This window comes from Staurois parvus, unplaced genomic scaffold, assembly GCF_062004578.1.
Source record: "Staurois parvus isolate SC_StPar_1 unplaced genomic scaffold, SC_StPar_1.0 ptg000390l, whole genome shotgun sequence".
In the NCBI taxonomy this organism is placed as follows: domain Eukaryota; kingdom Metazoa; phylum Chordata; class Amphibia; order Anura; family Ranidae; genus Staurois; species Staurois parvus.
This window is the reverse complement of record NW_028318186.1, coordinates 11,504,684-11,518,171: the sequence shown is the minus strand read 5'-3', so window position 1 is coordinate 11,518,171 and position 13,488 is coordinate 11,504,684. Positions and strand designations below refer to the sequence as shown.

At 39.7% G+C, this 13,488-nt stretch overlaps 1 protein-coding gene across 18 annotated transcripts in view; it reads right to left on the bottom strand.

Annotated features, from left to right (window-relative positions):
* OTOF (otoferlin) overlaps positions 1-13,488 on the bottom strand; it is a 547,586-nt gene that overhangs the window by 360,407 nt on the left and 173,691 nt on the right. For all 18 annotated transcript variants that reach the window (XM_089686080.1, XM_089686077.1, XM_089686076.1 and 15 more), the window contains exon 5: positions 7,297-7,514. In XM_089686080.1, coding sequence (XP_089542206.1) covers positions 7,297-7,514 — 218 coding nt within the window. The remainder of the gene's footprint in view (positions 1-7,296; positions 7,515-13,488) is intronic.

Here is a 13,488-nt window from a genome sequence, read left to right as displayed (position 1 = left end):
ATATATATAGCACATTTACATCAGTCCCTAACATTCAAGGGCTGTACAATCTAAGGTCCCTAAATCACATTCATACATACACATACTAGGGCCAATTTAGACAGGATCCAATTCACCTACCAGCATGTCTTTGGAGTGAAACTTATTAGCTGTTCTTAATCAGTAAACATTTTAGCCGATCGGCAAGCTCCATGATTGTTTTTCTAGGTGCTCCATATCTGAGAACAAATTACCAAAAACAAGAAGGAGGAAATCTCTCCAAAAGTGGGAGAAATACCCTCTTGGGCAGCTGTCTCCATAATAGGTGTCCCCATTAGAAGGATACCCCTCTTCTCTTCTTCATGTGGCAGCTATTTATTTCAGTCCAAGTGATAATGGTCACCTGGACAAATGAGGAGGGTGAGTCAAACATCATGAGGAACCTGACCTTTCCCTATAAAGTTTTGACTTTATGAATACATCCATCAGTTCATAAAACAATAAGATTACGGTCATGTGATATTACCTATCAAAATAGTTGTATAATCTGGTGGGAATGCCATCAAATCCTTTTAGGGAAAAGTACTTAAATGGATCAAGAAGATCCAAGGTCCCTAACTCACATTCATACATACACATACTAGGGCCAATTTAAACAGGAACCAATTAACCTACCATCATGTCTTTGGAGTGAAACTTGTTAGCTGTTCTTAATCAGTAAACATTTTAGCCAATCAGTAAGCTCTGTGATTGTTTTTCTAGGTGCTCCTAACTCCATATCTGAGAGCAAATGTACCGAAGACAAGAAGGAGAAAATCTCTCCAAAATTGGGGGAAATACCCTCTTGAGCAGCTGTCTGTAATATGTGTCCCAATTAGAAGGATACCCCTCTTCTCTTCTTCTGGTGACAGCTATTTATTTTGGTCCAAGTGATAATGGTCACCTCGACAAATGAGGAGGGTGAGTCAAACAACATGAGGAACCTGACCTTTCCCTATAAAGTTTTGACTTTATGAATACATCCATCAGTTCATAAAACAATAAGATTACGGTCATGTGATATAACATATCAAAATAGGTGTATAATTTGGTGGGAATGCCATCCAATCCTTTTAGGGCAAAGTACTTAAATGGATCAAGAAGATCCAAGGTCCCTTACTCACATTCATACATACACATATTAGGGCCAATTTAGACAGGAGCCAATTCACCTACCAGGATGTCTTTGGAGTGAAACTTGTTAGCTGTTCTTAATCAGTAAACATTTTAGCCAATCGGCAAGCTCTGTGATCGTTTTTCTAGGTGCTCCAAACTCATTTTCTGAAAGCAAATGTACCGAAGACAAGAAGGAGGAAATCTCTCCAAAATTGTGGGATATACCCGCTTGAGCAGCTGTCTCCATTATAGGTGTCCCCATTAGAAGGATACCCCTCTTCTCTTTTTCTAGTGATAATGGTCATCTAGACAAATGAGGAGTCAAACAGCACTAGGAACCTGACCTTTCCCCATAAAGTTTTATATTCATGAATACATCCATCAATTCATAAAACAATAAGATTACTGTCATGTGATATAATATATCAAAATAGTTGTATAATCTGGTGGGAATGCCCAGCCATCCAATCCTTTTAGGGCAAAGCACTTAAATGGATCAAGAAGATCCAAGGTCCCTAACTCACATTCATACATACACATACTAGGGCCAATTTAGACAGGAGCCAATTAACCTACCAGCATGTCTTTGGAGTGAAACTTGTTAGCTGTTCTTATTCAGTAAACATTTTAGCCAATCGGCAAGCTCCGTGATCGTTTTTCTAGGTGCTCCAAACTCATTATCTGAAAGCAAATGTACCAAAGACAAGAAGGAGGAAATCTCTCCAAAAGTGGGGGAAATACCCTCTTGAGCAGCTGTCTCCATAATAGGTGTCCCCATTAGAAGGATACCCCTCTTCTCTTCTTCTGGTGACAACTATTTATTTCGGTCCAAGTGATAATGGTCACCTGGACAAATGAGGAGGGTGAGTCAAACAGCATGAGGAACCTGACCTTTTCCCATAAAGTTTTGACTTTATGAATACATCCATCAATTCATAAAACAATAACATTACTGTCATGTGATATAATATATCAAAATAGTTGTATAATCTGGTGGGAATGCCCAGCCATCCAATCCTTTTAGGGCAAAGCACTTAAATGGATCAAAAAGATCCAAGGCTCCGAATTGAAAGACAACTCCTGGCTAGACTATACTGCTTCATTGTATAGATGAATCAGCAGGCCAAATGATCCATCATCAACCATGATCTAAACACAGCTTACAATAAGTCCCTTATTCCGTTGTATTGGAAAATAAAATATGCCCCTCCCCCCTGCATATGACAATGGTTTCAAAGAATAGCCTCATGGAATAACTTGTTCCGTCTGTAAATAAATCTTATTATGGTTTTGTAAGGAATGGGCCCGATGGAACGCCTTCAAAACCACTTCTACTTACCTGAAAAAAGTTCCGAGTACACACGGAGTAGCTGAGAATTTATGGTAAATACATTCTTGATGCCTGTCTGATGTAGTAAGTACTGAGGCCCCCCAAAACCCCTTAACCTTACCTCTCCTCTTTCTTTTCCTTTTCATACTTTTCTACTTTCTAATTCATTTGTAAAGTACACCCAAATAGACATGTGCAGGATGGAAAATATCTGTTTGTTTCGTTATTTAAATAATTTCATTTTTTGGAATTCGTCTAGTTTCCTTTCGTTTATTCATTTTATTAATTTGAATTTGACCAAATCGAAAAGTATCGAATTGGCATTCAAATTCGAATTTATTCTATACGAAATTCGAATTTCGGAAGATGGTTATATTCTATTCTATAGTTTTTTTTATTCTTTTATTTTCTATTCTGTTGATTTCTATTCTATGTTTTCTATTCCTTTATTTTCTATTTTATTCTGTTCTTCTGTTTTCTATTCTATTTTACTCTATTCTGTTCTTTTCAAAATTCGAATTTCAGAAGCCATCTTTATTCTATATTATTCTATTCTAATTATATTTTCTTTTCTATTCTTTCTATTCTATTTACTTATTTTTAATTCTATTTTATTCTATTCTTTTATATTCTATTCTGTTCTCTTTTACTGTATTCTTTTTAATTCTATTCTATTATTTTATTGTCTAATCTGTTCTATTCTTTTCTATTCCATTCTATTCTCCTCTATTCTATTCCTCTATTTTTATTCTATTTTGTTTTACTCCATTCTTTTCTATTCTATTATTTTTTACTCTATTCGATTCTGTTCAATGCTATTCTTTTCTATTCCTTTATTTTCTCTTCTATATTATTCTGTTCTTTTATTTTCTATTCTTTTCTGTTCTATTTTTTTGTTTTCTATTTTATTCTATTCTTTTAATTTTTATTATTTTCTGTTTTACTATATTCTCTTCTCTTCTATTCTGTTCTATTCTATTCTTTTCAAAATTCGAATTTCGAAAGATGACTATATTCTTTCTATTTTATTCTATTCTATTCAAATCTATTCAATTTTTTTTCTATTCTATTCTAGCCTTTTCTAGTCTATTCCTTTATTTTCTATTCTATTCTATGCTTTTATATCCTATTCTGTTCTATTCTATTTTCTTATTTTGTTTGCAAAATTTAAATTTCAGAAGATGGCTATATCCTAACACTAATATACATAGTCTTTGAAGGCAATCAGCAATAGTAAGCAATCCATTTATATTTCGAATTTGTTTTTGAATTTGATTCAAATTTAATTTGAATTTAGATCGAATATGAAGTTCGGCTGAAATTGAATTTCGTTATTTTGGATTTGTTTAAATTTGTTTCTATTGTAATTAGAAAATTTGAAAGCATCCAAATTTCTGAATAACAAAAAATATGTCCGAATTTCAATTCAGAACGAAACGAAAAACCACACGTCTATACCCAAATACATAAATCTTATATACAGTAGATACATATGTATACATATCTACATACAGTGGGGCAAAAAAGTATTTAGCCAGCCACCAATTGTGCAAGTTCTCCCACTTAAAAAGATGAGAGAGGCCTGTAATTGGCATCATAGGTAGACCTCAACTATGAGAGACAAAATGAGAAAAAAAATCCAGACAATCACATTGGCTGATTTGGAAAAAATGTATTTGCAAATTATGGTGGAAAATAAGTATTTGGTCAATATCAAAAGTTCATCTCAATACTTTGTTATATATCCTTTGTTGGCAATGACAGAGGTCAAACGTTTCCTGTAAGTCTTCACAAGGTTGGCACACACTGTTGCTGGTATGTTGGCCCATTCCTCCATGCAGATCTCTAGAGCCGTGATGTTTTGGAGCTGTCGCTGGGCAACACAGACTTTCAACTCCCTCCAAAGGTTTTCTATAGGGTTGAGATCTGGAGACTGGCTAGGCCACTCCAGGACCTTGAAATGCTTCTTACGAAGCCACTCCTTCTTCGCCCGGGCGGTATGTTTGGGATCATTGTCATGTTGGAAGACCCAGCCACGTTTCATCTTCAATGCCCTTGCTGATGGAAGGAGGTTTGCACTCAAAATCTCATGATACATGGCCCCATTCATTCTGTGCTGTACATGGATCAGTCGTCCTGGTCCCTTTGTGGAGAAACAGCCCCAAAGCATGATGTTGCCACCCCCATGCTTCACAGTAGGTATGGTGTTCTTTGGATGCAACTCAGCATTCTCTCTCCTTCAAACACGACGAGTTGTGTTTCTACCAAACAGTTCTATTTTGGTTTCATCTGACCATATGACATTCTCCCAATCCTCTTCTGGATCGTCCAAATGCTCTCTAGCAAACTTCAGACGGGCCCGGACATGTACTGGCTTAAGCAGGGGGACACGTCTGGCTCTGAAGGATCTGAGTCTCTAGCAGCGTAGTGTGTTACTGATGGTAGCCTTTGTTACGTTGGTCCAAGCTCTCTGCAGGTCATTCACTAGGTCCCCCCCGTGTGGTCCTGGGATTTTTGCTCACCGTTCTTGTGATCATTTTGACCCTACGGGGTGAGATCTTGCATGGAGCCCCAGATCGAGGGAGATTATCTGTGGTATTGTATGTCTTCCATTTTCTAATTATTGCTCCCACAGTTGATTTGTTCACACCAAGCTGCTTGCCTATTGCAGATTCGGTCTTCCCAGCCTTGTGCAGGTCTACGATTTTGTTTCTGGTGTCCTTCGACAGCTTTTTAGTCTTCACCATAGTGGAGTTTGGAGTGTGACTGTTTGAGGTTGTGGACAGATGTCTTTTATACTGATAACAAGTTCAAACAGGTGCCATTGATACAGGTAATGAGTGCAGGACAGAGGTGCCTCTTAAAGAAGAAGATACAGGTCTGTGAGAGCCAGAACTCTTGCTTGTTTGTAGGTGACCAAATACTTATTTTCCACCATAATTTGCAAATAAATTCTTTCCAAATCAGCCAATGTGATTGTTTGGATTTTTTTTCTCATTTTGTCTTTCATAGTTGAGGTCTACCTATGATGCCAATTACAGGCCTCTCTCATCTTTTTAAGTGGGAGAATTTGCACAATTGGTGGCTGACTAAATACTTTTTTGCCCCACTGTAAGTACTGTTTATTGTATGTTATGGTAACTATTCAAGTTAGCTTCTTCTTTTGACATGAGGATGTACTATACTAACTAAACTAAAACAGTATACAACATTTTTCTAATGACTGTAACAAAAAAAGAGGTATATAATTGAAAACATTGAGTCAAGTTGTCAAAATAATGAGCTTCATTTGCTGAGCCTGTTTACAGGTAATAACAATAAATCCAGCAATCTGCGTAGTAGTTGGGTACTGCCTGTCATCATTTTGGTGGGTTACTAGAAATCACAAGACGCATAGAGCCACAAGTCAACACTTGTAAAAAAAAGGTTACATAAAATCAAAGTAAAAAAACCTTTTCCTTTTTCTTTCAACATGCCGAGGAAAACCCCCCTTACAGTATAAGCTTGAATAATCACAAGTGCAAACAGAGAGTTTAGTCAATATTTAAAGACAGTGACAGGAAGTATGCAGATCATTCCATAAACCTCGAGGGGCACGGCACACCTAGAACCACAAGTTTATAGCCTAGATACAGTCTAACCATGCTCCCATTCGAAAACCTCTTGAGTACTAAAATGGGATGTGGACATATAATCTCTAAGGTTTATAAGATCCTGGTTGAATTGGGGGGAGCTGGATCCCCGTCGTTCTTGGAGGGTTTGGAAAGAGAATTTGGAAAATAAATGAATGATCACCAGAAGAAGAAAATGTTTAAGTTAATGCATGGGGTGCTGAACACAAACATAGTTGAGATGAACTATAAATGTTTATCCAGATGGTACCGTACACCGAGTGTGGCACATAAACAGCGAGAAGAAGTATCACCTTTATGTTGGAGAGGGTGTGGGGCAATAGGGACAATGGCTCATATATGGTGGGATTGCCCAAAAATTCAGTTATTTTGGCAGGAGACAATACTCCATATAGAGGAAATTTGGGGGACGCCTATACAGAAGGACCCGTGGGTTTGTCTCTTCTTTAAAACAGGGATATCAGTAAAACAATATAAAAACAACTTAGTATACCATCTGATTAGTGCAGCTAAGGGTTTAATCCCAAAGTTTTGGAAAGCCCAGGATCCATCAACAATAAAGGACTGGATAGATAGAATAGAAAATGTTAACAGGATGAAGGAACTTTGTTTCATGGAGAAAAATGAAATAGAAAAATTTTGAAAGATTTGGGGTAGATGGAACGAGTTAAAACATCAGAAAAATAATTAAAAATGAAAGGTTCCCCGGTAGTAGAATAGGAGAATTTAAAGGGCTAAAGAGATCTAGATATACGACTAGATCAATAGGAGGGAAAAGAGAGGATAAGGATGAAATTAGACAGGGTCATTTTGTGTGGGAAGGGTGGTTTTGGGGGGAGGGGTGGGTTTTAAGGGAATGTGTATGATGTAATAAGAATTTATGATGGTTTTGTAATGTAAGTGTTTTTATACTTAAAAATTCAATAAAAGATATAATTAAAAAAAATAGATACAGTCTAACAATTTAAAGCCATTACAGTTGATTCAGAATGATTGAGTAGCCAGGTACAGTATGTAAGTGGACTCGTCTCCGGGACAACAAGGTTGGACATAGATGCGTGGGAAGTGGGTTATAGCCTATCATGCGTTCTAATTTAAGAGAAGAGCTGAAGGAAAGTCTCAACTAGGCATACAATACCATCCATTGGATCTGCCCTTAAGAGCAGATCAGGAACCATGAGGGGTAAGAATAATTGTTACCTTCGGAACGTCCTCTCCCCAGAGAGCAGACTTTGGTGTGATCGGCCTGGTGAAGTGGCAGAATTTTGGCTATGCCCAGATAGCAAGCTGTCCGTCTCTAAGTGGTAGTTAATGTCCAGCTCAGACTGTATGTTTGTGTTGCCCAAAAACTCGCCATCATTCCAGGCGCCCACGGAGCCGTCCATGGTCTGATACCTGAGCTCGATACTGACACTGGTCTGAAAAGTAACAAAGACAATGGAACATTAAGATAAAGCATCGTTACCAACTAGGTATACATCTGGTTAGACTTCAGCAATGAGAGTTTGTCAATCCTCACTTGCAAGGTGGTATCAAAAAGTTTTGAAACTATTTTTGTAACACGCTAACAGATGGCAGCACAAGGCTGCACGCACAGTCACCGGGAGCACAGACCTTCATAAGTTAGTGTGCCAAAAGACATTGTCCTGTGTGCATCGGGAGCTGTGCAACTGGTGCTGTTCTGGCCATGTGCATTACCACATCTGCTATTTCATCATTGAATCAAGTTAAAACAAAGAACAAATGTGAAACTGGGCAAATCTGCTACAGAGAAGTTTGATATGATTCGGCAAGTTTACTGTGATGCTCCAAGGAGTTGTTCTGGATGTTTTGACTGGCATGCACACTTCAAGAGCAGAAGAACATCACTGGAAGATGACGAGAGATCAGGAAGACCTTCAAATGTCGAAACCATTTGGATAACTTGTGCATGATGATTATCGGAGAACAATCCACAACATTGCTGCCATTGTCAGTGTGTTATACGGAACAGTCCAGGTAATCGTCACGTGTGATTTTAATATATGCCGCGTTGCTGCCAAATTCCTCCCAAGGCTGCTGACTCAGGAGAAGAAGGAACACCGCGTCGAAGTCTACCAAGAACTCTGCGTGCCACGGATGATCCGTCTTTCATGTCAAGGATCCGGTGACGAAAATTGAGTGTACAGGTTTCATGCAGAATTTCACGTTTGCTCTTTGCTCTCACTTGCTGTCCACAATGAATGAGCAGACTTGGTAATGCACGTGGTCAGAATAGCACCAGTTGCACAGCTCCCGATGTACTGTACACAGAACAATGTCATTTGGCACACTGATTGGTTCTCCCTGTGACTGTGCATGCATCCTTGTGCTGCCATCCTGAAACCTTTTGTACCACCTCGTAGCAACATGGGCCAATTCATTCCTACAATTCCCCGGGGTAGTACTCCAAGGCAGAAGTACTGCCTGGACCTTGAAGAAGGGAACATACCCCGAAAGCTTGTCCTCAAAATTGTATGTTAGTGCAAATAAAAAAAGTATCATGTCAGTACTCAATTGTTTCTGTAGAGAAGGGCAACTAAACTGATACGAGGCATGGAGGAGATCAGCTATGAGGAAAGATTAGAGGAACTGAATTTATTCTCTCTTGAGAAGAGGAGATTAAGGGGGATATGATCTCCATGTATAATACATAAGGGGGGATATGATCTCCATGTATAATACATAAGGTGGGATATGATCTCCATGTATAATACATGGGGGGGGATATGATCTCCATGTATAATACATAAGGGGTACATGATCTCCATGTATAATACATAAGGGGGGATATGATCTCCATGTATAATACATAAGGGGGATATGATCACCATGTATAATACATAAGGGGGGATATGATCACCATGTATAATACATAAGGGGGATATGATCTCCATGTATAATACATAAGGGGGATATGATCTCCATGTATAATACATAAGGGGGGATATGATCTCCATGTATAATACATAAGGGGGGATATGATCTCCATGTATAATACATAAGGGGGGATATGATCTCCATGTATAATACATAAGGGGGGATATGATCTCCATGTATAATACATAAGGGGGGATATGATCTCCATGTATAATACATAAGGGGGATATGATCTCCATGTATAATACATAAGGGGGGATATGATCTCCATGTATAATACATAAGGGGGGATATGATCTCCATGTATAATACATAAGGGGGGATATGATCACCATGTATAATACATAAGGGGGATATGATCTCCATGTATAATACATAAGGGGGGATATGATCTCCATGTATAATACATAAGGGGGGGATATGATCACCATGTATAAATACATCAGTGGTTCATATAGAAAACTCGGTGTAGAGCTATTCACCCTGAGGTCATCACAGAGGACAAGGGGGCACTCTTTATGTCTGGAGGAAAAGAAATTTAATCTCCAAATACGGAAAGGTTTCTTCACAGTGAGAGCTGTGAAAATGTGGAATAGACTCCCTCAAGAGTTGGTCCTGTCCAGCTCAGTGGATTGCTTTAAAAAGTCCTGGATTCTTTCCTAGATACACAGAATATAACTGGATACTAACATTTATAGGTAAAGTTGATCCAGAGAATCTCCGATTGCCTCTCGGGGGATCAGGAAGGATTTTTTTCCCCTGCAGGAGCAAATTGGATCATGCTTTGCTGGGTTTTTTTGGCTTCCTCTGGATCAACTGTGGGTATAGGATTATAACTTTTTTTTTTTCAATGTTTGAACTGGATGGACTTTTGTCTTTTTTCAGCCAGACTAACTATGTACTTATCCCAGGGTGACAAAGCTGCTCCTTTATAGGATGCTGCTCAGGGAAGGTTGTTACCCTATCACTGAAAGTCAAATAACTGCTAATTACCAGGTAAAAATACTAGAATTGAAGAAAAGAAGAAGCAAACTTTGATGCCACCACAAAGTGTGAAGGGTAAGTGGTGGGCTTTGGTGAGCTGGGGTCTCCCACTGTCACCTACTGCATTGTTAGATTTATTTTATAATATGGCAAATGTAACAGGAGGAACATGAAAGCACAAATGTGGACAGGAACACCCAAAACTCTTAGGTAGACAGGGAAAGAACATTTGGAAGTCCTTCCTGCTGGATTTCAATTTCTGCCCTGAAGACGCAGCAGGAAGTAAAAGGAATTCTCTCAAAACTAAAAAAAAGCAAAAACTGAAATTCCCATCTTAGAGAGCTCTCACAGGAATAGGTGTCCCCATTGGAGGATTTCACCACTTGCTTGATGACAACTGGAATTCTTAGGTTTCCCCCTCACTTTTGGTCGTGGTGACAATGGTCACCCGGGCAAGTAGGGTACATCTCACTTTCAGAGATTTAAACAATGATAAAAACCCAACCATTCCCTAGTCTATCTAAAACTAACAAACAAAATGCCTTTAGATACACTTTTTTAGTAAAAGATTTTCTACTGACTTTGAACATAAGAAAGGGTTGCAATCTCCTTAAGGACCTGGTGGGATAAAGACAATGCAATAATCCTAATACAACATTTTGGTTCATGCATGATAAGGAGTTTGCTAGGTCTTTTTAAGTGCCGCAAGCTTTCTAATTAACTCCCTAAGAGAGATTTCGTGTAGCAGTAATGAAATGGGAGAATCGGGGGGTGTTTCGGAGGGAGCTCCCAGTATCCCACATCTGCTGTAAATGATTACTGAATGGCAATTAAGGAGTCAGCATCACTAACATGGGGATGAGTGTTGTCGGTTTTTGCAGTAGAAGATGCATTATGTAGACATATAATAATAATAACCCTTATAATGGGTTATGCCATTTGTGAGTCTGTAGGCGTGGATGGGTTGTTCAGCCATGATGCTTATACGTTAATGAAGGCTTTTGCATACCCTTTAACAGACCCTCACAACTTTATCCTGGCATACTGAAAGAACTTGATATTGGCAAAGTTCATTTTCTCTAGACAATTTACTCCGACAATGACAAGTTCAGAGTTTTGTCTAAGCTATGAACTCTTCTGACATCTATTTAACGACATGCTATTTTAAACAGTTTTTGTACACTTAGAAAATTGCCTCAACTTCAAGTACAGAATATAAGTGGATAATGCGAGATCAGACAAGTCAAATAGTCTAGGACTTCAAAATTTTACAAAGAGAATATCTACACAGACTGTAGAAGCGTATAAAGGAATGGGAAAATTATATCCCATTGAGTGTTATCTAAATTCTATACAAGACACTCTTGAAAAAAAAGAAAAAATAAATCTGAAGGGAGGAAAATTAAATATCTCAATTGAAGAAAGTTGATTCTTAAGCGTTTTGCCTAGGGAATTCAAAGTTATAGAAAGTGACCCTGTCAATCATATAGTATATTCCAGAGACACCATGTAAGCAACATGTAGAAAACTTTCCTATCATGTGGCTGGCGAGTCCACACTTTTCTGTCTTGGAAAGATACAGTATAGTCTCCTCTGCACTTCAATACTCCCAAGCATATGGGTTAGCGGGTCCCACTCTAGGCACTGTGGTTCCTTCCACCATCTGCTATATCACTGCAAAGTTCATGTGGAGCCACCGTGCCCATCAGATTTGTGCTATTCCATGCGCATAGGAGTGTTAATCCAGCTTGAACCACAGAGTCTGATGATCTTTTTATCTTTATTATTATTATTATTCAAGATTTATGTAGCACCAACAGTTTGCACAGCGCTTTATAACATGAGGGCACACAGTACAATTACAATACAATTAAATACAGGAGGAATCAGAGGGCCTTGCCCATAAGAGCTGACAATCTAAAAGGGAGGGTCAAGTGATAGAAAAGATAATAATTGTGGGGGATGAGCTGATGGAAAAAATAAAGGTACAGTTGTTAGGTGGGGGTGGGATAGGCAGACAGTCGGACCAATTGGGGTATGGAGTTCTAGAGGGCCAGAGAGGCTCTGGAGAAAATCTGAAGGTAAGCATGGGAGGAGGTGATGAAGGAGCTAGAGAGCAGGAGGTCTTGGGAAGAACAAAGAACAATTTGGTAGATAATTTGAGACTTGGTTAGTGATGTAGCTGGGGGCAGAATTGTGGATGGATTTGTAAGTTGTTAGTATTTTGAATTTTATTAATTGGGTGAGCAGAAGCCAACAAAGGGATTGGTAGAGAGCAGGGGCGGACTGACAACTCATGGGGCCCTCGGGCAATAGGGGATCATGGGGCCCCTGTGTGCTTGCCCAAACTCAAAAAAGCCTATGAAAAAGGTACCAGGCGCATCTCATGGGGCCACCTACTGACCCCGGGCCCTCGGGCAGTGCCCGAGTCTCCAAATTGTCAGTCCGCCCTTGGTAGAGAGGGATAGCAGACAGTGAATGGTAAGTAAGGTGGATGAGTCTGGCAGCAGCATTCATGACTGAAGGGCCTATGTAAAGGTAATCCAAAGAGGAGGGAGTTGCAGTAGTCAATAGTTTCAAAACATTTTATCCATTCATGCCATCTTGTTTGCTATATTACCCTTTGGGCTCATTCACATGAGTGCTGAGGCTTATAGACTGTAAATGAGACACGTGCCTCCAGGCGTTGAATAAAGGTAGCCCTAGCAGGGCTGCTGTTAGAAACCATGGGGCCCCATACAGCCAACCCGATAGTCCTCCCCTCCAAAAAAACACAGTTTCCTATGCTTTAGGTATGAATGAACACAGTGAGTAACTGGTACTAATCACTCATTGTGTTCATTCAGGAAAGGAAGGGGCTGATAAATGTCAAATATTTACCCACTCCCTTCCCCCAATCTCCATCCTGAAGGATTCTATTCTGTGCTTGCAGCTTCTGGTAGGATGGAGAGGAGGGAAACTGACATCACTACGGAGGTGGGGGCACACAGGGGGGCCTGGGTAGCAGAAGGAAACGTATGGCACACAGGGAGGGGGATGAGTGCAGCGAAGGGGCAATTGCTGGAACCGATCCCCTGTATGGCTCTCTCTGCAGCAGCTGAAAGCAGCGGAAGGGAGAGGAGAAGAAGCCAGCTTTCAGCCCCCTTCTGATTCACCCAGCTGCCTGGGCCCCCCTGCTGGCCTGGACCCCATACAGAGGACTGGTGGTACCCCCTTATCCACGGCCATGAGCCCAAGTAAGTTTACGGCGACGCAGTGGCTGCACAAACTCAGCCACTCATCATAATTTGACAGGTTTGTGAGTATTTGAGGCCCATAGACCTGTGTAATGAAGCCTTACACAAAGCCTTATAGTCCTGTCTGGGCACAATATAATACTTGCAATAACCTGGTTTAGTTTTATGTCACTACACAGGTAAAATGATTTTCTCCAATGAGGAATTGTGCCCCAGATCATTTGTCCCCTAGGCAGCTGTCTCTACTGCCCTTCCCAGTAGGTGCACCACTGGC